The following is a 27,901-nucleotide window of genomic DNA, read 5'->3' as shown; positions in this document are numbered from 1 at the left end:
GGAGAGAACCACATCCCAACCCAAAGTGATGGCATTAACAGGTGTAAAAGGTAGGGTTTTTCCCAGAAAGAAAGATAATAAAAATGTATAGACCGAAAGAAAACGCTTTGTGATGAACAGGTGAAATGAGACAGAAGCAGAGACTGTCAATGGCCGTCTACGAATTACCGGGTAGGTGTGCACAATTTATCATCGCAGAGCAGGTAATAGGCGTGAGGTTCTGTGATTCTCTTACCGAACTCCATTTTGTTTGAGTTGTTCGTGGCGCCATTTTGTGTTGCCCTCACGTAGGCCTATGGAGGTAACCGAACGAACAAAGTTGCATGGGCTTTGTTGTTCATGTACTTATTAACTAGGCCTTTTCTGACTTGTGAGTGAACTTTAGGACGCTGACCCCGTCACCTGAAACTGACCTTTTGCGAAGCCAATTTCCCTGGCTGATCGTTGTCTGAGATTGCCAATCAATGTTCAGGATATCGTTAACTTTAGTGTTCTTGTACATATCTTATCCTATTCAGCATCTGAACTGTTTCCTTTTCTTATGTCTTTTCATTACATGGGTAGTGCTTTCAATTATGGGTTTGTCCGACTTGTGGAAATTGAATTTGGGACATTCCTAATAATTTACTTGTGGGTTGGTACAATGTAAAGTGAGCTTTTTATGATGTGATAATGTGTGGGAAAATGTATTTCATTTGTCAGTATTTGTCGCAGTGGGTGTGCATTTGTAATGAGCAAATTGTGGATAAAAGGTGATGTCTTGCTCTATGAAAATTGAGCAGTTTCCTGAGTTGTACACCGTGTTGTATTGCTGGGATTACTGTTACTAGCTGCAGCGAATAAATGTGATCTCTGACGCCACCTAGAAGTATTCCGTGTCTCTGTATTCCAAGACAGGCGAACTCGAAGACTTCGGGTGTATCCCTGGCACCGCTGGGTTCTAAGAAAACCTGGTTCTTCAGGCGCCAACAGCCTCTATCTCTGGACACATCCTAGACTGAACGAAGATAAAAACGCACATAAGGGTAAATGTGAGGAGTCAGAGGAGTTGATGGAATAACACCTCCCCTACTCTGGACTGACAGTGAAAGTGTAGCCCAACATTGTACTTACATATCAAAATTTTCAGCAGGGACTGTGCAAAGCACGATATGTTTGTAAACTGAAAAAAGAGAGAATATATAACAACTATTATAGGGCTTCTTACATAATGTACATGCATCCCTAAATAGTCATGGGTGGAGCTTGCGCTTACCTTTATCTTGTAAGTCTATTCCGCCCACCTCTATCCGGACTTTGGAATCTTGAGGGGTGAAAGCAACGAGCCGCGGTTAGCAACACGGTGCCAATATCAGAAGGCCGAGTACCGCATGGTTAAAGTCCCTAAAGAAATATGCCTGGATGAAACGAAGTCCAGGTCCGTTGCTCCAATATGGGTCCCAGTTTCTAAGTGTGGAGAGGCTCTGCAAGAGCAGAATCAAAGCTGCACCAACGCAGGATAGCCCATAGGCTGGGCAGCGCAGGATGCACTAACGTGCGGGATTTAAAATAAAGCCGCTAGCGTCCATAGGGAGAATCACAGTGAGTGTCACTGAATATTGCTATGTGTGAGGTTAATTGCGTCAGAGTGAGACTGAGTAATGAGTAAGAGAATGAGGAGAGAGAATCAGTGAGACTGAATGAGTCATAGTGAGTGAGACTGAGTGAGACCATGGGGGGTCAGAGTGAGATTTAGTGAGTCAGAATGAGTGAGAGTGAGTGAGTCAGTGAGACAAAGTCAGTGAGATTGAGTGAGTATGAATGAGAGGAACTGAGCGGGACTGAATGAGTATGATGGAGTGAGTGTATCGGAATGAATGGGACTAAGTGAGTTATGGAGAACAAGTGAGTTGAGGCAGATTCAGTGAGGCTGAGCGACAGTGAGTCAGAGAGAGTCAGAGTGAGACTGAGTGAGACTAAATGAGAATGAGTGAGTGAGAGAGTGAGAATGAGTCGACCTGAGTGAGACTAAGTGTGACTGAGTGAGTCAGAGTGAGTAAATCAGAATGAGTGAATCAGAGTGAGACTGAGTGAGTAACAGACTTAGTCTTAGTGAGACACAGTAACTTGGAGGGAGAATCAGTGAGACTGATTGAGTCAGAGTGTGTGGGACTAGGTAAATCAGAGTGAGATTTAGTGAATGAATCTAAGTGAATTAGTAAGACTGACCGAGAATTAGTGAGACTGACTGCGAATAAGTGAGGGAGAGTGAGTCAGTGAATGAGAATGAGTGGGAATGAGGGAGACCAAGTGAGAATGAGTGAGTCAGAGTGAGATTGAGTGAATCAGCATGAGTGAGAATAAGTAGGACTAAATAACAGTACAATCGAATAAATGACACTGAGTGGGTCAGAGCGAGAATAAGTGACACTGTCAGTCATTGAGACTTGGTCAGACCGAGTCAAAGTAAGTAAAATTAAGTGGATAAGTGGAAGTGCAAATGAGAGTAAGTGAATGAGACTAGGTGAGAATGAGAGAGAGTAAAATTGAATGCAAGCAAGAGTGAGCGACTTCGACTGCACTTTCCTAAAATACATCAGGCATACTTTCTGGAATTTGAGGTAAAGATTATGCCTTAACACTTGTATAAAGGGCACCAGCAACCATTGTTAATGCTAGTTCATGCAAATGGTTGGTGAGATGAGTAAATAGGCTAGAAGAGGTTAGTTGTTGTTAGACTGCAGGATTTTGTTTTCAAAGAAGGAGAGATTGTGGTCTATTGGGCGAGAAGTGGGCAGTTATCAGAAAACTAATAGAAAGTAAGGTAGACATGTAACAGGGTAGGCTACACTCAAAGGATGTTAGGCATACAGAGGGTGATAGAAGAAGGCTTTTGGGCTAGCAGGCAATCTGAGGATGTAAAAACTGTGTAGGGACAGATGGTTGACACATGTGGATAGATGCTATATGTTGTAACATCTTTGGTATGTTGTTTGGCTTCTGACAATGGTGTTGCAACTTTGTAGTTTGATCAATAACATGAATAGCAAAGATTATACCTATTTTTTTAGACTTTGTACTCAGCTCTTTCTAATGTGAGGTACTGTGTTATGTGGGACGTTTGGTTAATTGGTTCATTTGTTTTGACAAGTAAGATTTGGAAGATTGACCCATATTTGCAATTAGTAGTGATCACTCCATTACTTATTTGTTCTCAACAGATCCTAGTACGGAGAAGGCCAGGGCAGAACTCTGGGGGTTTAACTCCACGGAATTCCGCTGAGTCCCAAAAAAACTCAGTGAGTTTCCACGAACGGGGGAAAAAGCACATTGCGCTGCTCACTCTGATTTAGTGCCTGGAGCTCATTCCATGCTGAAAACTCTGCACGAACGGCGCCACAAGGTGCACCGGAGAGTGCAGAATCTCAAGTTGAATTTGCTGCTGCTCTGATAGATTTTCTCCTCGAGCTGGAGATTTCGGACCGCAAACAGTTGCGACCTCCTGTATTGGAGAAATCTCGCCGGGAGCACTCCTAGTGACCAGAAATCAAGCTAGGGGATGCCAAATCACACTTGCACTTGCCAAATTACGGTTTACCGGCTGCATAAAAAAAAATCACTGCTGCACTGCAGTTGGCGTCTTTTGGCCGGAACTCCGCATTACAAGCATAATGTGGAACGGCCAAAACTCCGCCAACTTTGCTGGTGGAGTGGAATCTACCGCCCACCCTTAGTAAGGAGATGTTTGAAAGGGAATTGTGCCAATTCAGTTCTCCCTTGAACTTAGAGGGTACGGCAGGGGCATCCATTTGTAAACAGAGAGGTCAAAGTTTGTTTTGGCCCTTGTCTTTATTAACAAGATAATATGGATTCCCTGATGGATCATGTTAGGTATAACCGATCTTAAACACTCTTCTGAACTCCATGCGATTCTCAGTGGCTCTAATCTTTGCAGGTAAGGATCCACCATTTGGAGGCTTGGACAAATAAAGTATAACGATGATTAGTTTATTCATAAATGCTAGAACTATTAGACGTAGTGCCAGCCTGGAACTCAAATTCCTTAGTTGGAAATATTTGGTGGTTTTTGATTGAAGGAATTTTTACCCTTTCTGTTTATCATAACAGCTTGAAAGAGGATCTTCTTGCAATTGGGAGTCAGTAGAGAAATGTCCTATTGATATGTTTTCTGGATTTCTATCCAGAACACGTCCAGAGAGAGGGATCTATACACCCTCTGGCATCAAGGTCTTAGTCAATGTACCAATATGATACAGAGAACCTAATGGCCTGCAACCTCATGCAACCCATTGAGCATTACATGAGTAAGGTGTGTATTAAGTAATGACCAGTCCCGTGAGACTCACAGGAATGGTTAGTGGAACCCAAATCCTCTGAAATCAGGCATACATACACTCAAGAACTCTAGAAAGTTAGGAAAAGATTTTCAAGATTTATTAAAACCTACCCTAGTACACACAATATGAATCGTAGTTATTAGAAAAAGAAACTAGACAGTGGCAACTATATTTTTTAATAGGCAGAACAATAGAAAAAAGGGTAACATTATAACAGTATTTTAGCAGTCTCTACATTGATTTCCCCAACCTCTCTCCTCCCTTGACTTACTAGGCTGATCCTAGCACCAAATAGGGCCTGATAGACCTGTCAAAGTTAGGGTGGCCTCCCCCCCCCCCAACGTTTTTCCTTTCTCCTCTATTTTTGCTGATCTTGTTTTTGCTAGCATTAGGACTCTGTAAACTTTACCACTGCTAACTAGAGCTAGAGTGCATGTGCTCACTTCTTAAAACATAGTAACATTGGCTTAGTACCAAATGGCATATTTAATTTACTTACAGGTCTCTAATAAAGTGGTACTACATGTGTCCAGGGCCTGTAAATTAAATGCTACAAGCGGGCCTGTAGCACTTATTATGCCACCCACTTAAATAGCCATTTAAATGTGTCCCAGGCCTGCCATTGCAGCATGTGAGTGGAATTTTAAACTGCCATTTCGACCTGACAAAATAAAGCTTTTGCCAGGCCCAAACTTTCCTTTTTAATACATATAAGAGACCCCTATGATAGGCCTGGACAGCCCAGCAGGCAGAGTGCAGTGTATTTAAAGAGCTATACATGTACTTTTAAGATTTACATGTCCTGGTAGTGAAAAACTCAAATTTGTTTTTCACTACTGCAAGGCCTAACTCTCCCAGAATATAACATTGGAGTTACATTTTACAGCTTTTTAAATGTAATAAGGTAATACTGCTTGAACTCAACTGTGCCATGTGTGGCACAGTCAATACACTATTATTAATATCCGTCAGGCACCCCTACGATTGGCCTCCTGAGCCGAGGAGGCAGGGTGCATTATATTAAAGGTGAGAACATGTAAGTGCAAGATTCTATGTCCCTATTGTGGCTTTCCCCATTGGATACTACTAGAAGTGTTAGCGGTCCGTAGGATAACATGCGCTGCCACACAGGCATTCTCGAGGTTGGCAGCTCCATTTTGGTACCACCTAAATACATCATGTTTGGTATCAAACAACATTTCTTCTCACCACTGATGAAAATCTTCTGTCCTAGGTTATGTGGCATGCACCTAGGTGGCAGCCCTAGAGGCTGCCCACCTGGTTGTCCCATCTTCTCTGTGCTCTGGGCGTATAGCCCACACTTCCAGTGTTTGCTGCTGCAAAGGCAGGATTCTGACCATGTGCTAGACAGTGTGATCACTCCCAGGAGTCAGGAGCAAAGGCTTGGGCAGGAAGAAATTCACACCTCCGTCCCCCCAAGCAGGCTAGAGAGGTGGCACTTTTTTTTTTTTACAGGATCGCTCCGATCCCCGCACGGATCATACGTGGGGGTAGGTTTGCCGGCAGAGACCGCACGCCGCTGGGGTCCCTGACTCTACTGTGCAGGTCCCACAGGAGCAGACTGCGGGGCACCTTAGGGATACACTTAGGGTAGCACCATTTGAGGCAGGACCAGTTGGCTTGCTGATCACAGACCTACATCACTTAAGGTTGTATAAATGTTTGTATTCACTGTGTAGTACGATAACACTAAGGTCCTGAGGAATTGCTAGATTAAGCAAGAAACATGTCGACCTAAACAGAGGGTTGTAGATATCCATGCCACCGACCTTCCTAGCGTCTATCTCCCCTCCCACTGTTTTAACCAAGGGAGTCAGCCACGTTAATAAAAATCCTTGTGGACTAGCTTACCTTTTTTAAACCACCACCACTTTATCACGACTACACCACCTTTCTGCCCTCTCACACGCATGCACCATATGGCTGGAACAGAAGATCTCCGCTAAAGAGCCCCTTCGCGGGTGCCCGTCAGACATTGCAGCGCCAGTTTGACGAGGAGCAGGACCCATATGATGAAGCATGACACCTAGCTTGCTGGGTGTGTGAGGGTTCTAGTTCCCAAGAGGGAATTTTCCCTCTTCCCTTTTTCTCTTTTCTCTTTTCTTTTCTTTCCCTATACTCACACACTCCTCCCTCCTAGTCCTACTGGGGAACTTTGTGCTACAATTTGCTACTAGTGAGGTGGCACATCAAGGTGTTGAGCTTCAAAGGCTGCACTGCCGTCAATATATATAAGGGCTGACTCCCAGTGAAGGAAACAGGCCTCCCTCACCCCACGCACATTTGCGCCTGCACAGGGGGGAAATTAGTTAGTCAAGGAGGTATACACCCCCAGAAGGCTAGCCACAACTCCAGGGTGAGCAGCCTGGTCTGTACACTAAAATTAGATTTCTGCAAGTTTTAGAAGAGGCAAAATAGAGGGTTCTGGGTAGGGAAGGTGACCCACACTCCCGGATGAGGTCACCTCAGGGGATGACTAGCTACACGTCCCTGAATCCCCTACATCTAGGCTTTAAGGGACCCTGCTGACACCAGAACCTCAGTTCTGTACAACCTGCCTCAAAGAGGACAGAAGAAGAGACCTGTTACAGTGACAACAAGACTTGCACAAAGCAAAAGAGGGAAATCCTGTATCTGTGGCAATACTCTTAGAATAGCCTGATCAAGACTTTTACTAGGCTACCTGCTGGTTCCCCCAGACAGAGGCACCCCTGTGGAAACCTGGAGCACACTCAGACTCTCCTGGACTAGTGGCACAATTCTCTGCACACTGCATGTAAAACAACACTCTGGATCAGAAGAATTCCTGGACATCAGGCCCTCCGAAGTATTGCCCAAATGCAGATGTTTAGTGCATTTGGGAAGTTAAAGGCAGCTATGGCGTTCACCTGACCACGAGATGTTGAAGTTACTTTCTGCTCTACTTACCTCTGCCAAGGCTTGTTGGCAGCAAATCCGGCAACCGATCCCTTTTTCCGGCACTGGATTAAGAGGGAACTCCATCCAACCTCCAACTGATGTCAGTAACAACTCAATTGTTGTCTTTTTGCATAGTTTTCCCCCACAGTACAGATTCAGCAATAAAAGAAACTTCTACCGCTCCCCTTCAGCACCAGGGGCAGCCAGGAGAACTCTGCCACCGGGCTAAACAGACCAGGTAAAATTGAACTGACTGTCGGGGCTTGGTCCTGGCACCCACATCACCTTTACCCTGCAAGGGTACAACACAACTCGACCTGCAAGTGACTAATTGTCACTACTGGTTTTCCTGATTATCCGCAATGTGAAATTTTCACTGTATTATTTTGCATTGATTTTCTTTTACTTCTAAAATCTATAACTCCGGTTGAATGTATGCTTTTCCATTAACTTTGGTGTCTAAATTAAGATAAAAATATGCTCTATTTTTATAAATTGGTGTTGGATTTCTCTCTAAACGTATCAGTTACTTATCGCCTATGTTGGTACTTTGAAATGCTTAACGCATGTTTCTCCTGTAAAGCCTGACTGCTCTTAGCCACTCTCCCAGGACTGAGCTAAGAATTTATTAGTGTGCATCCAGGGACTGTCTTTGGGGTATTGTGACAGTATTACATGGTGAGGTCAAACTCCCATACCACATAATACTCCACTTCCCTACAACTTTAGTCTAGGTGACCTTCACATATCTGTCTGATTCAGCAGACGTCACACTGTTCTGCTCATCAATTGCCTTGCATTTACTGTAGCGCAGGGTTGCATTGTTCAGGTTTTTTGTCAAGTCATTATCAAACAACTACAGTTGCCTGCTTTCGTACTTTTTGCTATGTCCTACGGAGAATAACTCCATTTTTTTTACTTCATATAGTTCACAGGAATGTGTTAATAAATTTTGAAACTACCATTTTCTTTCCGTTTCTAGTGTTGTATCCCTTTTGTAACTTAATTTAATTTGGTTTAGTTAAATCATTCCTTGAAAGTTTATGTGGAGATAGGCATTTTTTCCAAGATTATTTGGTTTTTTTTGTTTTTACTGCAGCTTTATTAGGCTCATTGGGTTGATTTATCTCTTTAAAGACAATACATTTTCCAACTGAACACTTTGTTGCATATTCTTTGGTTGTGCGGTTTTCTTTGTATGCCTAATTTAGTGAGGTCTCCCTATTACTTTATTCGTTTTACATGTATTTACTGCAGTTTTACCATTTTACAGTTATGCCTTCATGTGAAGTCCTCAATGTCAAAGGTTGTGTCATCAACATGCAAATTATTTCTCACGACTAAGAATTTAGACAACGTGAGAGTTCTGGGTTACTCTGTGCAATACTGGGATCAGTGCTTTAAATGGGCCGGTACTCACTGGTACGGAGTACCGCCACTTTTTCTTTTTCTCCCTTTGAGTACCGGAACTTTTCCTTCGTCAAGGACAGTACCGGTTCTCTTAGGGGAAAGTCAGGAAATGCAGGCTTGATGGCATTGGGGGCTGTGCCCTGCTCAGCTGCTGCCAAAAAAGAGAAGGCAGAATGGAGGGAGGAGCAGTGTACACCTCTGAATGGAGCCGCTGCTGAGAAATCCTGCAGCGGCTCATTTGAATCACTTCAGGGCTGTTTAGGGTTGTGGATGCCCTGCAGCCCTCTGTGAATAAATGTTAAGGGTCCAATCAGACCCTGCCCAGTCAATCACACTGTAGGTGTGGGACTCTGAGCCTATCCCCTACCCCACAAATCTAATTACAGCGTGACATCGGAGATGAATGCAGCTCTCAGCACAAGTCTGCGAGGAGGGGGGAGGGGTTTCACACACTACCTTGCACCAGATTGGGAAGGCAGACATTGGGCGATGGGATGGTGCCTAAGGGTCTCTCTGCTTTTCTTCCCTGCTTGTCCAGGCTAGCGCCCTGAAGCTATAGTTTGCTGGCAAAAGGGAGAGACTTAGTGAAGTGGCCTTGCTGTGTGCTCGTGGTTAGCACCTTCGCTCCAGTGTCTTTCAAGCCTTGGTGGGGGGGTTATGTTTGCATAGACTGAGGCAGGCCCGGCTCCAGGAATGTGAATTTGGGTGGGCCAAGGGTGCATTTTGGTGGGCCACTGCGGGCTCGATTTGTCGCATACATTTCTAGGCAGACCTCCTTCAGGGCCCTCCTTTATCTCTTCTTAGTCTTACAAGGCCCAGTAAAACTCACTCTTTTCGAAATATCTTTGTAATGTGATCACTATCAAAAAGTGTTTTTTCGATGTAGTGTTCCTTTGATGGGAAGAGGAGGTTTCTGAGGTGAGAGTATCAGGCAAGTGGCACTTCTCGGGCTTGATTATCTACTGTTCCTCTCCAGTGCACCTTATCTCAGAGATTACCTTGGGCCCCATATCAGGCACCATTGGGCTCCACTTTCATTTTTCCCGGTAAAAACATTAGTAAAATCACCTTCATACTTAAAACATTGAATATAGCAGTAAATATAATTAGCACGCACTTTAAAGTATGTTCCACAGTAGCCCTTATGGCCCGACTGCTAATTAAATAAACAAAAACAGAAAGGCCATGACAGGGCCGGCTTCGGCGCTGATGTAAAAAGTATTTTTTGGCGCAGCACCAATAACCTCTTTCTCTGTAAATACCTTTACTACCACCTTCCAACAGTGCCCCTCATCCCTCCATGGCCCCCCTATTGACATCTTCCTCGGATTCCCTCACTGCCACACGCCACAAGTGCCCTTTATCTCCCCATAGCACCTCCCCCTTATGACCTCCTCCTCGGATTCCCTCACTGCCACCCTCAACCAGTGCCCCTCATCTCTCTGTAGCCCCTCCCCCTCATGACCTCCTCCTCAGACTCCCTCACTACCACCCTCCAACAGTGCCCCTCATCTCTCCGTAGCCCCCCCCCATGAACTCCTCCTCGGACTCCCTCACTACCACCCTCCACCAGTGCCCCTCATCTCTCCATAGCCCGCCCCCCCTATTGACCTCCTCATTGGATTCCCTCACTGCCACCCTCCACCAGTGCCCCTCATCTCTCTGTAGCCCCTCCCAATCATGACCTCCTCCTCAGACTCCCTCACTACCACCCTCCATCAGTGCCCAACATCTCTCCTTAGCTCCTCCCTCCACCCCATGACCGCTTCCTCGGATTCCCTCACTGCCACCCTCCAACAGTGCCCCTCATCTCTCAATAGCCCCTTCCACGACCTCCTCCTCGGATTCCCTCACTGCCACCCTCCATCACGGTCCCTCATCTTTACGTAGCCCCTCTCGCATATGCGTTTCAATTGTTGTATAGCGCTTCTCATATCAGTGTAGTATGTCAGTACTTTACACCACGCATACATTATACAGAGACAATGAATCATACAAGTATGTAAATCAGTCTACAGGGAATGTCACATAAGCCAATGAGGATTACAAGTGTAGGAATCACATGTCATCCATACTGGTGGGCAGTATATTTTAAGAGTGTTTGGTCACGGGAAACACAACCTTAGGATTTAAAGAGTATTCCATGGGAGTCAGCTTTACTGATAAAAATGTACATCTGCCCAAACATACTCATTTTAGCAACATTAGAATGATGAAAGACTGGGGAAGTTCTAACTATATCACAAAACAAAAAAAGCGAAGTTCTTTCCATACCATTCATTTTTGTATGCAGCTCATTGGTCACTGTTCTATGTTAGGATTGTAACTTCTGAACTGCAAGTTAACACAAGGATCTCTGTGACAAAGGCAGTAACCCACTGAGCTATCCACATGAAATACAGCTCATCTGCATTTAAAAACTACTAACAGACAAATGATTGCTCTCCAGCAGGATCATTAATCACCAGCATTATGTGGGCATTTTGTATTGTCTTATTGTTGTCCTGCTTCGGCCATGATAATGAAAAAAAACTGTTTAACCCCTTCCATGCTCATGACGAGCTCAGCTCGTCATGCAGTACACTGCTTGTGTGCTCATGACGAGCTGAGCTCGTCATGAACAATGGAAATAATGGATCTGCAGCACAGAGGATGAATTGCTGTAGCATTCATGTGGTTAAATGAAGCACACAAGTATGTGTCCTGTTGGGCCTGGGCAGATTTTAAAAAGAAAAAAAAATTAACACATTCTCTTACCTACTCCATTAGTCAAACTTTTTGTCACAACCTGATGTGATAAGCCGCTGCAGGGGCCAGGAAAGGTGACTAGGAATAAACAAACTTCTTTTTCCTGCGCTGCATAGAAAAGATATCAAGGCAGCAGGACAGCAGGCAAAGGTTACCAAAGGTTACCATTGTCAAAGAAAGGATTTGTCGCCTTTCGCCATGCAGAGATGAAGGGGTTAAAAAATAAACAAAGCCTCATTAACATGTAAATTATCTTTTAAAGACCTGTGAAGTACTCGGGCTGCACTAATCTCTAAAACTGTTTGTGTGTGTGCTCGCACGGGAAGCTGTCTCGGCCCGGGCTGACACGCACAACCTGTGCGTTGCATGCCGGCCTTTAAGCCCTCACTGCGAGGGCCAAGGCTCCTGGTTGGGTGGGCCTGGCCCACCCGGCCCACCCGCTAGAACCGGGCCTGCTGTTTGGCATCTTTCCCAGATAGGAAAATTGAGAGGATGTAATGTTAGGGTCAGAGCTGCCTAATAAGGAACTATAGAACTAGGTTTGAGTCACAGCTTCAGCTCAACATCCTTTGATTCTGGGCAAATGATTTTTATGTTTCATATGTGCCTAGGCTCAGAGACTATCTGCATTGGTATGACATTCCCACAATAATAAACGTAACCTTTTGCACATGGGAGGACAATCCAAATACTCTACAGATAGCAGAAATATTTCTGTATTATCAAGCACAATTGGCACTAAGAAAATGCGGCTCCCATTAAATGCCTGCCTCCAAGCTCCGCCTCTAGCCCCGCCCACAATAGCCCCTCCTCCATTCACTGCTTAAATTGATGAGTACCTGCACTTATTTATCCCATTTAAAGCACTAACTGGGATGAAGAGAAGTGTGTCCAGCTACACTCCGGGCAGCGTGGGCATGACTAATGTGCCCGACTTAGGGAGGGGCAGGATGTGAGAACTGAGACATTTCAGAGGGGAGTATTAGATGTGCGCTTGGTGGGTGTGGCCGAGGAGTATGACCCGCAGCAGGCCACGCCCACGTCTGTTTCATAATACCATATCTTGGCTCTGCTGTCACCCGAAGAAACAAACATATAGTAATGGAGGTTGTTGAAAGTATCCCGGAGATTCCTACCAGGTTTCAGGTACTTACCTGGGGGTCGTTCTGGCAGGATGGGGCTCCAGACCAGCCTGCTGTCCGTCAGTTGTACGTCGCAGCTTTGCTTGCCGACAGAAAATATCCCGCGAAGCAGAACCCGCTGACCCCCGCCACTGTCCTCCCTGTCGGCCGCAGCCTGGGGTGCGCCCCGGACCACTGACGAAGAAGCATTCCATCCACAACTCGTCTTCTTCTCATGCGCCTCAGTAGCTTCTTCTGGGATTATTTCCCAGGCCTGGATCTTCCCGCTGCGTGCAGTGGGGTGCAAGGTCCTGTCTGACATTTTTAGGGGGCGAGAAAGTTTTTGCCTAGATGCGCGCGGCCTCGGTTGCTAGAGTAACGGATTTTGCATACTCTTCAGGGCTAGACTTCCGCGAGTGGGCGGGGCTTTCGCGTTGCCGGCCGCCATGTTGGTGCGTCTCAGAGCTATGGGAGGAGACTGTTACTAACGAGGCAAGTCTGTTTCTTTAACGAAGTTTCTTTGTATTTTCCTGCGAGCTTTTGTATTTTATGTTTAAATAACACCTGTGTGTGCCTACTAATAATCTGCGTGTGTTGGTTTTGAATACTCCGGATGCCACAACAAGGTTAATTTTCAAATACATTTCGAGACATCCCCTAATGTGAAACAGCTCAAAACCAATTCTAAAATTAAGTGACAATTGTAGATGCAGACGTACAGAGGAGTTTAGAAGTTGAAAAAATAACATTTTGAAATAAATGCACGCTTGCCATCATTTAGGCACACTTACAAGGGAGGTTTAGAGCAAAAACGTGAACATTGGAAACAGTTTTAAGCTATGGAAAGCAAAACAGCACATGTTTTTGTTGCAGATTTTTATATAGCGCGAATTCGACCCGAAGGATTTGGAGCGCTTTACATGAGCACCGGTTACGTTACACATTCAGGCATGGGGAGATTTAGTGATTTGCCCAGAATAGCAGGATGTGGACGCGACCAAGTTGGCAGTCTAGCCGATGGACCACATCCTCTCCCCAACTCAACTTCAATTCTTTTATGGGTAAAACTGTGAGTCAGTTTCCTAAATTCGTAGCATTGACATACATGCACTAAGAGGCCCACACTACAGAAAAGAGTGAGACTGCATTTGCTCGCGTTGTGCATGACTATCAAGTCACAAGTGACCTTGTTGTTAAATGTTTGCAGAGTTTTTGTCCCTCCTACGTTTGAACCAGAGGTAAGTGACAGCACACAACCACAGTTCTTTCTCTCTGCCCAGGTCAAACAGGATTACTTTAGAAGCCATCCCAGAGCCATTGGATGATCATTCAACTACTTTAGAAGTCATTTTCACATCTTCAGACATCATCAAGCTCTTGAAGTAATCAGCAATGCTTAGAAACCTGTGCTTGATGATTTGAGGATGACTTGAAAATGAGTGTTTGATGACTTCACAAGGTGTGAGTATTCCTGCTGACTTAAGGATGACTTGAAAATGAGTATTCGATGACTCCTCTAGCTGAGGTTGTTACTGATGATTTTAGGATGGCTTGAAAATTAGTGACTGATGTCTTCACAAGATGAGTTTACTCTTGACGATTAAGACCTTATTAAAAGAAACCCTTTTTCGCAAAGTTGGAATAACAAAAGATTACAAAATAAAATCAAACTATACATTTTTCAATCTATGCTTTGATGTTTGCATGCTGCTCCTTCATGTCGTTTTTGAGCTCACTGTGCCATTTTAGCAGTATTGTAGTTTATGAACTGTAAGCAACAAAAGTATTTTTTGTGACAAAAGCAGTAACCTACTTAACTGGACTATCACATAAAATACAAATTTGTGAGCTGCATGTTCCATGTTTTATTTTGCAGCAGACACATTGATCCTCAATGCTACTTTATGAAGAATGAAAACTGGGACTAGACAATACCTAGAACTCTTCAGCAAGAGGTTTAACCCTCAAAGTTGTGTTACTTTGGTTAAGGTGCTTGCATATTACTGGACACACACAAATTCTGCAGCATGTGCCTAACCCCTGTGAGATGTTTAAAATGCAGCCTGTTTGTGCCCAATCAAATAAGCAAAAACAGATTTATTGTCACATTTATTCTTGATGCCAGTTACGGATAAGAACTACATGTGTTTCAAAAACTCTGCTCTTTCAGGAATATATTAAAGCCAAAGGAAGAAATAATGGTGATGCCACACATTAATAGCTCATTGTGTGATTTGGTTGCATTGTGGGACATGTAGTCTTCATTTTCAAAACGTAAATACCAAACCATAGATAAACTGCAGATTATAAAACCTAGACTGGCTAAAGTTTCATCTGTGCTTTAGTAAAGAAAACACAACAAATGCACATGAATTCGTAATCTGCATTATTTGCATTGTGCAGGCATAAAACGAAAAAACCCAATTGTAACAACCCTTTTCAGACTTAATGTAGTCACAGATTGTGAGCTGACACCGAGCTTCCCCGGTTCCCACTTAAGCAGCGTTAAATCTTTAACGCATTACAATCCCCTCTCACTTTACAGCAGGCCTCGAATAGAAGTTAATTGTTCAAAGGCGTTCCCAGATGCATTGCTAGGAGCTATTCATGCAGCACAGCGGGCGGTAAAGTGCTGTGAGCCTTGAGGAGACATTCAGCCAGAGGCCAGTGTCACCCTCCCTCTTTTAAACTGCATCACAGCATACGAGACGCGGGAGGGATTTCTCTTAACAATGATACAGTACGTCTTTAATAAACTGTTATTTTACAGTGTTTTGTTTCAGCAATTGCCATAGGAACAATTGTAATGCTCGGGCTCAGATAAATATTTTGAATCGTGACTTGTGGAGTTCGCTCAGTATAAAACTAGTAGAGATAAAATGCCTTTTAGGTAACATGCACATCCGGCGCTGCCGGAAATACGTCACTTTTCTCTACTGTTTGCAAGAACTGGTGGCGAGGTCGTGAGGAAGTTGGCGAGGTCATTGCAAAAGGGGACTATGTTGATTTCCCCCGCTGGATATTGTTTGCTTTTTAAAAGCCTCAAGACTTTCTTTTCCAAGGGACAGATTTCGAGTTTTCAGCAGCCAGTGATCGGAAACAGCCAGTGATTGGATTACTGATCGTAAGTATGGTCCGGGACATTTTTTTCTCAGAGTTTGGAGGTTTGTATCACAACAGTAGAATGTGCCTAATTTAGAAAAAAACAGCTAATTGGTGACTTTCAAAGCTAAAACTAGCTTGCTTTCTGCAATGGTCTGTTAAAGATTTGGAGCTGTGGTATCTTGCAGCTCCAGCCCCTCCTCCGCGCCCTCAGGCTTCTTGAGCGAGAGCAGGTCAAAGGCTGTGACCGCCAAGTATGAACGAACGTGAATCCACCAGCAGCACTCTGCCTCTAGGTAACTTGGTTTAGCAATAATGCCATGTTTTACTGAATGTTGCACTCCATGATTTTGTTACATTATTGTTTAAATTCCGTAATCGTGTATTTTTCATGCTGCTCATGCTCCCGTAGGCTATTGTGTGTGTGTGTGTGTGTGTGGCAGGGTTACATACAGCGCTATCTCTGGATCAGATCTCAGACAGATCGCCTCTGTCGGGACCTGCCACCCTGCTCGGAAGCTGCTGTGTAAACCTGTTATTGTGGGCAAAAACAAGAGACTTTGTTTGACTCAAGGTAATAGAGCCACTACCACATTTGAGACAGCCCCATGTCAGCCACACAGCATTGGGGTCGGCGTGACAGAGAAGTAAACATGCATCGATTCAGACCTGGCATTTCTTTTTTACCATTGTTTCACAGTGGTACACTACCCCAGAGTGACGCATTATAACAAAATCCAAACCCTTAAAACTATTTTGACTTTATCTTAAATTCCATAAAAGTATTTGCATTTTAATGTAGTGTTTAATGAAACAGATAGACCTCTTCTACAGTGCACTGACTGAGTTAGTTGGTTATAGCTGTCTGAGTCAGTTTAAACTTATAGGTTAGTGCTTATTATGGGGTACTATAGAGCGCTGTGTGGCTGAGGCTGAAGGCTTAGAGAGCTTCCCGCAGTGCCTGTCGGTAGGTCAAATAAAGGTACAGACTATTCAACACCTTGGCCTCTCTACAGAGAGATGTTCACATGAGTGCCTATTGTGATTTCTATCTTATATAAAAGTGTGTGAAGGAGTAATAAGCAGATGTCAAAATACTGAGTGCACAAAAAGGAAAGTGTGGTTGAAGGTGAGGAAAGAGAGGGTGGGTAGGAGCGTGGTGAAGGGGGCCATACACATAGTGCTTGCACGACACTGAAAAATAAGAGGCTGAGGAAAGAGATGATGTAATATATGCAGAATTAGGTATTCAAAAAGATGCGGAGAAAAGGGGGGACCTGTGGCTAATGGTGAAAGACTGCAAATGAAAGCAGTTTGAAAAGAGAACAGGAGCGATCAGAAACTCCGAAGGCTAGTAGCCCTTTCACAGATCTTAGTAATGGTTAATTACTGCTTACATTTACTTGCAAGAAAATATCACTCAGTGTCGCTCATATGCAGGCCCACTGGAATTATTGTAGGGGAGGGTCAAATAATGCAACACGGTAGAGCTATTTGTGAGGCAAGAAAAGTCGTATGCGGCACATTTTGTGATGGTACTACTTCCGTATTTTGAAATTTTTAAGCTTGTTAACCGTGTGTGGGCATTTGTTGTGCCTCATTACTACCATCTTAACACCAAACTATAGCAATATACAAAGTTGACCAGTCAACCTTTGCAAAGGGCCTTCCACTGCTCAGCAACGTGTTGTTGTGTTTTTACTAACTTTTGAACCGTTTGAGGTAGAAACAAAGTTGTTTTTAAAATCTGCAGATTATGCAGCAGATGATAGATTATGTGGCAAATGCGGCAAATCTACAATTAGGCGAAAATACCAGCACAATCACCTAATTCCAGTGGCCCTGCACATATGCACATGGACACCACCAAAATGTCACACTTGAGCAGTCTGTAAACTTGGCTGCTATGTTTCTGGTGATTTGCAGCAGTTTGAAGATCTTTTCGAGTTTCTCGTTGCTCAAATGGGTGTAATTTCTGATATTCATAAATTTCCCTTGTCTTCATTGCTTTATTTTTGCTTGCAAGTTTGTGTCGCTCAAAGTCATTGAATGTCACTCATAATTACACTGAAATTACGAAAATGTCACACATAAGCAATCTGAAACCATGGCAGCTATGGAGTTATGTTCTTCCTGATTATGGGAGTCATTTTGCTCACTTAACTGCAACGGAAAGAGCTTTGATATTAAATTCTTGACCTGATGTAAAATTGTAATTGATGTAAAATGCACTGGAAGTTGAAAAAAATGCATAGACAATGCTATTTTCGTTGTTTTTTTTAACATATGCACAACTTTATTTTGGTCTGCTGCAAAAGTGATTCTGGGCAAATCACTTAATCATTTAAAGTCTGAAAAATGATTAATATGACCTTGTGCAATGTGAGAGGTAGTCTTACACTCACAATAACCTCGGGTTGAGTTCACACTTTGAAAAACTGCCTAAAATATATTTGCAGCGACACGGACAGTTACCATGCTTCCTTCTGGTGCACTAAGCCTTGGCAGCTTTTTTCCCCACTCTAAGCCCTTTACTCATCAGTACACAAGGATTTTTAAATATAAAGGTTCCAAATCGTATCTATAATGAGCGGGTGAAAGTCCGAATTAAGAATGCAAGATTGCAAACCCTGATTTGCATGTTGGATAAGGCTATTTGCACCAGGCACATTAACCTACTGCGTTGTTATAGATAGAGTTTCTAATATTTGACATTAAACCTATTCAGTGTAAGGTAGCTCAGTGAGTTAAGGCTCACAACTTTGGGAACAGTTTAAATCCTGGTGAGATGAACACTGCCTTTTATCTTTCTAGTATTACTGAACTGCATAACAGATATGATAAATTAAAATGTATATGTAATTGCATTTATATATCGCTTACTACCCCTGATGAGGCGTCGAAGCTCTTTTTCGGCAAGTAGCACGCTACTCAGGAACTCGTACAGTGTTAGTGGTGAATTAGTATAGTGAAATATGGAACTAATTTAAGAGGTGGACATGTTAGTCTGTTATTTGGATTGAAAATGATAGTGAGGGGATGGAAGGATTTAGGATTTTTTGTTTGTTTGTTTTGTATGTTGGATAAATAGAAATATATAAGCATAAGCATTGTTTTGGCCCCCCTCTCTTGGTCCCTCTCCGACTCCTGCTACCTCAGTTAAAACCCTTGGCATAAAAATTAATTCCCAACTTTCCCTTCACTCCCAGGTTAGCTCTGTGGTTTCTTCTTCTTTTCTTTCACTGCATACTATTCGCAGGGTGTCCCGTTTCTTTTCCTTTTCTGCTCTCAAACTTATCGTCCTGGCCATGGTGGTTTCCCGCCTGGACTATGGTAATGCCCTATATGCAGGTATCCCTGCATATAGCCTACGGCGTCTCCAACTCATACAGAACCAGGCGGCCTGCCTGGTCTTCAATCTCCCGAAATTTCACCACTCCACCCCCCTTCTGAAGTCTCTGCACTGGCTGCCTGTTCGAGCCCGGGTCCAATTTAAGATCGCCTCCATCGCTTTCCTGGCTCGCCTAGGCTTAGCCCCAGCTTTTATCTCATCTGAGATTACCCCTTATGTTCCGTGCAGAGACCTCCGTTCCTCCTCCCAGGCTCTTCTCATGATTCCTCGTTTCCGCAGAAAGAAGTGGGGAGGCTCTAAATTTGCCACTTTGGCCCCGTCCCTGTGGAACTCTCTTCCTCTGGAAATTCGATCCCTCACTTTGTACCCACAATTCCGTAAACAACTCAAGGCCCACCTATTCAAAAAGTCCTTTGAATAATTCTTCACGTTTCCCTGCCTCCCTTTCCCCTTGGAAGTCTGTTAGTTGTAGCGCCAAGAAACCGCTGGTGTATGCGCGCTTTTACAAATAATTTTAAACTCAAACTAAACTCAAACTCATAAGTGCAATGAGTACGCATCCAGTCTCTTCACCTCACGACCCTCCCCCCAAAAATTTAATGGATGTGTTTTTCATTTTATATAGCCTGGGTGTGCTTGTCAGTTCTCCCAATCTTGCACTTGTTTGTCCGTTCCATGGTCTCTCGGACGTTAAGTGATGCTGTGGGTGAAGCCAGAGTATGAATCACGGACCAGTGACCCCATATAAATGTGAGGTCTTGTGTCTGGCACAGATCAGTGCTCCACATCTAGTGTATGTAGCATGAATTAAATATGTTCTATGCAGCTAAGCACTGGTATATTGTATTTGAGTCTATGTTATGCACCTTCGGCCAGGGCCCTGCTTTTTCTTAGCCTGGTTATGCAGCATGGCTGAGAGCCCACATCTTTGTTTGCCTGGTTCTGCAGAATGGGCAGTGGCCCTTTTTTGTGAGCTTAGTTATTTACCTTATGGTAAAAGAAGTTATATGTATAATTGCAAAAAAACTAACCTTAACAAATGCCACTGTAGCCATCAATTAGACCCCCAAAATATACATCCTAGTTAATACTAGGCAAAAATCATATTTTCCTAGATAGGATGTAATATGAAAAATCTACACAAAAAGGTGCTGGGTCAGATAAGAATATAGCATCTCCTTAAGAAATCGGGAAACTAACTTGCATCTATTTTCTCTTTATTTCCAGCCCATGTTAAATACGGAAAACAAAAGAATAACCGTTTTTCCGCTGTGAGTTTATCAGATAAATCAGATAAGTAACTATGTCCTTCTAACCATATATAACATCATCATCCTATCATATACCTGATAGACGAGGATTCTTTGGTTAAATATATCTTTCTTCTCTCATTGTATTCTTTACAGGACGAGAGGCAGAAGAAACTCTGGCGCGAAGAAACAGTTACACAAGCAGGTACCTCTGGCAAGGGAACATGGATGTGGACAGGAACCTGGAAGAAGAGATCAACGACCTGTAAGAGGCAGACCCGCGTAAAGGAGCCGTAACATGTCAGAGACGTCCAATCAAGGTACCACGAATTCCCGAATGCGGGACAACAGGACTCGAGCAGGTAAGTAGAAAACACAAAGGGAGTGCGGGAAATGCTAGGCAGATCTGTAACTGAATGCGAACCACGTTCTTGTCACAAACCAACCAATTTATCCACACTTGACCCTACCCAGCTCCCTGTCTGCAATAGGAGCGGGCTTGACTGACAATGGCCGCACCCTGATCTCCTTGAGCCTTGTTATGTCTAATGCTGGGTGTTTAGGGCCTTATTTTTTGTGAATCAGCTTTTGTGTCGTAGATTATAGCCATCTTCAATATTACCTGTTTTAGATGCTGAAAGGATGTAGAATGGATCCTTGTTTAACAAATTTGAAATGCTTTGAGAGTTATGGAACAGATAGATCACTGGTCTCCTGGAAAGCTATCAATCTGCCCTGATAGTATTTCCAGAGGCATATTTGTTTGAATGAGTGGTGAAGGGGATTGGTGCCTCAGTCATGCAACTGTAAAGGGACAACATTGAATCAGTCATCTGTTGAATGCCAAACTTCTCACTTCCTCAAGCTGGAAAAGAACACACAGGATATCTCTCTCCTGTCTCTGAATGTCTTAGACGTCTATTTCAGACCTGCACCATCACTTGGCCATGTGAAAGCCACTGCAACTGTGGCTGTGCATTGAGATTCAGTCTTACAAAAATGTTTGAACCCTTGCAGCGATATTACCTTTCTCATGCTACCGTGGCAAAAAAGTATGTCCATGTGCTAATATATAGTGAACCCCTAGTTTTTCCAAGTTTTTCTCAGCCAGTAAGACTAAGCAACTTACAGCCTGAAAAAAGAAATAGCAACAGGTGACCTGACATTATATATCCATTGTCCTTGGTCTGGAGAACAGAGTTGTGCCCTGTTCCTAATAATCATGAGTCCATTAAGTTATGTGGTGAGTGCCCCATTCCGCATGGCGGTGAACAGTGCCATGGGGCAAATTTGCCTTGCTTTGCTATTACTAGGCTTGGCCTCATGGCTCTGTTTGCACTTGTCAACTAGTATTGGGGGATTCTGTTGCCCAAGCAGAAACACACCCAGCCACAACTGGCACAATTTCCACTCTGATTGATTTAGGACTATGAAAATACATGAATATACATACAGTGTTAAAATATATGTTTGCATATGTGGTCCTGGATCATATTATTGTACACAGACTCCTTCACACTTAACTAACAGCCGTCTGCAAAAGAGCAATGGGGGAGGGTTTGTAACTCATTGAGAATTTGTGCTATAAATGACATGCAAATCTGGCGCATAACCTTGAGTTGGGATTTAATTTCAGTTCTCCCAATAATTAGATCAGTTCCTAGCATTTGGTTGTAAGCTCCTATTTGGATTTCTGGTCAGTATGGTATTTCTTTAGACTGTTTTCCAAATAAGAATACTGTAAGTAGAGTTCAGGCTCAACATGGCTGCCTCCATGATGGTTTTGTAAATGAAATCTGGTATTGATTGCTTTCTGTTTGCAGAGGAAGTGTGACAGCGTCTGGTGAACAGCAGCAGTTTCTTCACTTGGACAGGTGAGTCTTCTTTACCTCCTGCCTACCTCTTCTTCGATGCCTTGCTCTCACCATACCTCTTTGACCAAGTAACCTTAATGTTAAACTTATGAACCCTTGTAAGCATATCTCATCGGGCACACTATATGAAATAAATAGATTGGAATATTTTAAAGGCAGCCCCGTCCTATTAAAAACCTAAAATAGTGGTGTTAACATGATACTGATGTATGTTAATTTCTTTTTCCTCCAGACTCTTTGAAGTCTATGTGCACGGATAAAGGCTGGCCATCACTGGAAAACAGAACTATGAGAAGGAAGCTGGCTATAAAGATTTGCAATACTGGAAGAGGACTAAAGAAAACTCTGCTCTGAATCTAAAAACAAAAATTGAAGTTGCTGGCTTTCATTAAGCCTTTTTGTTCTTTTTGTATTATTCTGGCATTTTTCCCCTCTTGAACAGTGTCCTGGACTGTCTCTATGTTCTCTTGTTCAGTATCCTGGCTCCTATGAGGCCACAGGTGTGTTTTAGATCAATAAAATTACATCTTAACACATCCCCTTTGATGCTTTTTCATTTAATTATTACTCTTTTCAGTCTTTTGCCACTGGTCACCACATTAAACAGCTTCAGCTAATGCTCTGTACCTCAAAGTAAGGCAAGTCCCAGTGAGTCAGGAATATGGGAGTAGCTGCCCAAGTTGTTAATCTTATCTGAATGCAAAATATAACATTGTTGAAGCCACAACTTTTGTATGCATATGGTCTTGCTACAGCACAAAGCTAGCCAGAAGGAATCTTTCGAAGATTTATTTTGTACAGTGAACCCATCTCACAGTAGAGTTAAAAAAATAATCTTTCCAGAGTAGGAGAATATTGATGTTATAATTGGGACCAGATTTATGGAAGTATTGTTTTTGGTTTGCTTAAGCTTTATAATGCGGACTTGACACAATCTTTTCAGGATTTATAAACCAGAGCAAATTGGTATTTGTTACAACACTCATCCACATGGGAAAAGTTTTCAGGTTTTTCTAGGCATAGTATTTTTTGTACTGCAAGGGGGCCCTTCCAGTAAAAAATCTAAGCTAGACACCTTTGTACCATAGTGCAAACGCATGTGCATGGTGCTCGACTGCCTAATGGTGCAGTGGTGCAAGGGAGCGGGGTAGACATGGCACTTTCCTGCTCTCTCCCTGTGATGCAACGCACCACATTTGGGTGTTGTGCTGCGTTAAGTGACACTATTGTAAATCTAGGCCTTACTTTAGAACTCATGGCATTGCAAATAATTCATGGTATTGTATAAAGAGGGCATATTGCATCCAAGAGGCCTGTTTTTGACAGGAAGGTTCATTGAGGAGGTGATCCTCTAAATATTTCCCTACCACCAAATCCATATTCCTAAACTAATGGTGGGACCCTGCAAGGGAATACTGGCAGTTGGCTAATGTACTTGTAACATTGAATTTTTAAGGTGTAATCCAGCCCGTAACGATTTATTAGTGATCCACAGCACGCTAAGTTATTCATTAAATCACCTGGGAGCTATCTACACTTGGCCTGCCGTTGGTATAAAAACCTGCAAGAGTTTTTCATAGCCATCTTGAAGCCCTTATGTAGTCCTTGTCTAGTAATCCACGCTCATTCTGTAGTTGTCCCAATATAACCCTAAATAATCTATGCTCATTTTTGAGTTATCATTAAATTATCCTGGAGTAATCCACACTCATCCTGAAATTATCATGGGGGTCATTCCAGAGTAATCCACTTCCATCCTAAAGCAGTAATAGGATCATCCAGGAATAATCCACAATCATCCTTAAATTGTCTGGAGCCCATCCTGGAGTAATTCACACTCATCCTAAAGTTGTCAATTAGTATTCGTGGAGTTGTAAAAGGTAATCACTCCCTGCCAGTGGAAGTCATCAGAACACCATCCTAGAATAGTTTTTGTGATTACAGAAAGAGAGTCATCAGAACACCATCCTAGAATAGTTTTTGTGATTACAGTAAGAGTCATCCCATTTACATTTTTTCCCCTGTGGGCAGACTTCAGGATGGTTTGGGATGACGTCCCCAGATAATTGCAGGAGAAGTCATCCAATGACTTCAGAATCACTCCAGGATGATCTTCCTTTTTGACCAGGGTGGGGGCCTAAAATACAGTGATAGTGTAATACCATTATGGTTTTTGGTGCAACCCGCTGGACCTGTCTAAATTAAAACATTCTAAATGATAATCTCACTGACAATTGTTTAGAACCCACTTGGTCCTACAAGAATGAAAGACAGATAAGTCTTAAATTATAAAGGTTTTATTTTCAGAAAATTATAGTCTCTCAGGAATCAATTTAGCAAGGTCAAAATCATGTAGGCGATAAATCGGAGTGCAAAGCTCAGTTGAAATACATTGTCAATTAAGAACTAAATAAAGGTCAAATCATCAAAATACAGAGTGTAGAATTGGAGAGTAATCTGGCATGGATTCGCCTTCTAAGGAGAGTGAGAACGGGTTTTCTGTTACATTTAGAAAACACACTTTTATAGGCTTATGCCCAATATGTTTTATTTATTCACTGCAGTTGTACTTTGTTGACATGGCCTAATTCAATCAGAACTATTCATAGAGAAACGTTTACAATCAAATACATTTAAATACATTCAAAAGAATCCTCATAGTTCTACAATATAGAGTTTCTCACAGACACCACCTGTACTGGAACAAAAGTTGCTACAGCATGTGCGATTTTCTCTGAGGTAGCTGGGTGTAACTTTGAATGAATGCACTTTTATTAAGAACAGCATGTGACTGTCGTTGTGCTTGTCTACAGAACACATTCAATTTTTATTCTAGTAGGATATAAAAATATGAGTCTGTTCACACGGTACAGTGAAACGTCAAAAGCAAACATACAAAGAGTCTGAGGCATAAACTCTACATCAGCCAGATTTTGTGTTTTATTTATAAAAAGCATGCAATTTAAAACATTGCTGTATCGCCCCCGTATAATTCATTGGAATCCTCAACAAATCTGCTTTCTAGAAACTTCACAAGACAGTCGTCATCAATTTTGGACTCTTCCGTCTGGATTCTTCCAGTTCCTTCATCTCGGTATAATGCAACAGTGGAATTCCTCCTGTTCGCGGTCAGCCTGATTTCTTTTGTTTCCGCTCATTGCTGACAGCTTATTTTTTCCGCAATTTATCTCAACCTTTGATGAAATATATCTGTAGCCTCAAAAGAAGAGAAAAACACATGCTACTCCACTTACTATTATTAATGCAGATGTCAAGATTAGTTTAAGGATTTTTCTATGTGTACTTTCAAACCCCTTACCTTTTTTTCAAACTCCTATTCCAATGGAGCTAGCTAGAGAAGCTATTTCTTCACGAACACTGATTTCTTCAAGCTCGTTTAAATCATGCATGATGTTAGAAAAGTTCATTACAAAATTAGCAATCTGATTGTCTAATCTAGGGATATAAGTGCAGCATTCCCTTACACAGGTGGAGGAGTGTGGCTCACTGATTAGAGCGGCAGACCCGGATGCAGAGGTCTGGCCCGGGACCAGGGTTCAATTCCCGTCGCGGCAGGGTCTTGAGCTCAAATGTCCGCGGACCCGATAATTCTCGGCACGGTGCCTACTCTAATCATGGGGTCCCACGCTGCAACTCTGGGCAATAGCTTGCTTAGTCTCCACACCGGCCCTAATCGCTAAGGATGCCTGGCTTCACCAGGGGGGTGCCCAGGAGTTGGGCACCTCACAGGAACAGGCCAGGACGGGTTCCTCAGCGGTTTATTAAGCGCGGGGACACACTGGTAAGTGTAACCATGCGCTTTATAAGCTTCAGAATTACAATTTATTACATAGCACTTTGCAAATTTCTTTTACAAGAAACATGTCTAATGCAATCCTGTTTTGTATTATCAAGGCTATCATAACAAGCAATTCATTGTTATTTGGCTGTTTGTGTGCTTGCCTTTCTTGTAGCAAGACTATCTACTAAGGTGGGCATTTTTCTAATCTTCTCATTGTTTAAAGCTACTCTACTGAAGGTGCTAAAGCATCAAAGATATCACCCAAAATCTGTCTGAAACTACACCATCTTCTTCTAAGGAAAGTGTAATACCTTGCATTTAAATTATCAGTATGATAACTCCTTTGAAGACCAAGGCTGCATTGCATCTTTTAACCAATTTATGCTGCAATTGATAATAAGCAGATTTACCGCACACAAAATATATTCCCCATATATTTATTTGCTTCACATCAGACATTGTTGAGTCCTTCATAAGGTAACTCTGGTCACAATTGCTCCAACCTACCATTTCTACTGTCTCATTTCCTCCATGTTCTCAAATACTGCATTGTTTCCCTCTCTTTGCCAAGTCTAAATATAACTTCTCCACTTTTTCTTTACCTTCTTAAGCTCCTTTTATTGCTCTCTCTTTTTATCTCTCTTTCTCCTCTGTTATGCTCTCATTAAGTTCTTGTATAAAACCCTCTCTGCAAGATTAATTTTGCATGAAAACCCACGTTCATCTGGGTTAGTCAGATTAGATCCTGAGAGAAGCAAGACATATTTTTATGGACTCCATTTTACTCACTAAAGATATTTTTAGAATTCATTTGATGTGAAATTCTCCCTTCTAACATGTTGTCTCTACCCTATCTTGAAATCTACAGTGACAGTTATCATCTTCAGCTGGATACTTATTGGCTCTATGGTCATCTAACTGTTGGCCGAAGGTAAATTATCTCAAAAACTCTCTTTAACAAGGGTCTGTTAATTTTTCTTGTGTTTTTCTGGCACCTCAATCACAGACTCTGCTTTAATGGAGGCTCATCAACTTCTGTTTGATAGTTACTTAAGTCAGCATCAGTCTTCACAAAGTGAGTCCAGTCAGGGCCTGAATACTTTTGGTTTGGCTTTCAAAGTCTCTTTGAGTTGTTTGTCTCGTTGGCACAAGTCACTGTCAGTACATTCTCCTTGCTCATTGTTCGCTTGTTGCTCTCTATTTCCTCCTCTCTAATAGTCTCTGGCCTCCTTGATTTCATCAGCATTTTCCTTCTCTTGCCATCATTCCATGGTGATTTGTCTATGTGACACACCCTTTCCTTTGTGTTACTTATCACGTCTGAATTGTGGAGTCCGGTTTCGCCTTCAGAATCAAAGTTTATTCCTGTGACTTCTCTTTCAATATTCTCCTGCCTGATCTGTCTTAGTTCTCCAAAACTCGTCAGTAACTTAATGGAATCTCAATCTTGATTCTTGTGTTTTGTGCTAGAGGCTCTGTTATTTCTCCAGGAATCTGTTGTGGCTTTTTTTGTCAGATAAATAGTGTTGTGGACTCTCAGGTCAGTCCTCTTCTCCTTCTTCCTCTGATTACTCAGAAATTTCTAATCCAGCTAAACCCGGAGAATCAGTGAATGTTGTTTACACCTCTTCTTTTGCTTGTCTCACTCTCTTCGAATGTGAGGCAGTGATCTAGTTAGGAAGGCCTGCACATTTCACAACAGTGTTTGTAATAAGGATAACTTGGTAAGGTCCTTTCAAATGCTCTGCCAAGCACAACTTGTGAACGCGGTTTTACACAAGAACCCAATCTCCTGCGTTCAGGTCATGACACGGGTCAGACCTCACAGCAAATGCCGCCAAGTCAACCTGGTGAGAGATAGAATGTACCACATCAGCCAGTCTTCTGCAATAGTTGAGAACTATGCCATCTATAATATTCATAAGTGTGGCTGCAGGAACAGAAGGAATTCTCATGGCTCTCCCC

The 27,901-nt window shown here is 42.8% G+C and overlaps 1 protein-coding gene and 1 long non-coding RNA gene across 2 annotated transcripts in view; one reads left to right on the top strand and one right to left on the bottom strand.

Annotated features, from left to right (window-relative positions):
- Nucleotides 1-12,965, bottom strand: part of CERKL (CERK like autophagy regulator) — a 514,456-nt gene extending 501,491 nt beyond the window's left edge. The window contains exon 1 of the mRNA XM_078681475.1: nucleotides 12,590-12,965. Within this exon, the coding sequence (XP_078537601.1) occupies nucleotides 12,590-12,878 (289 nt within the window). The 5' untranslated portion in view covers nucleotides 12,879-12,965. The remainder of the gene's footprint in view (nucleotides 1-12,589) is intronic.
- A 7,518-nt stretch (nucleotides 12,966-20,483) lies between these two features.
- On the top strand, nucleotides 20,484-22,478 carry LOC144823176 (uncharacterized). Its single transcript, XR_013608747.1, has 3 exons — nucleotides 20,484-20,622; nucleotides 22,084-22,134; nucleotides 22,367-22,478. It is a non-coding gene; the product is annotated as an uncharacterized LOC144823176 (long non-coding RNA).
- Nucleotides 22,479-27,901: the final 5,423 nt, after the last annotated feature.

Source organism: Lissotriton helveticus, chromosome 3_1 (assembly GCF_964261635.1).
Source record: "Lissotriton helveticus chromosome 3_1, aLisHel1.1, whole genome shotgun sequence".
NCBI lineage: Eukaryota > Metazoa > Chordata > Amphibia > Caudata > Salamandridae > Lissotriton > Lissotriton helveticus.
Note: the sequence above shows the minus strand (reverse complement) of the source record. Positions and strands in the feature narration are given on the sequence as shown.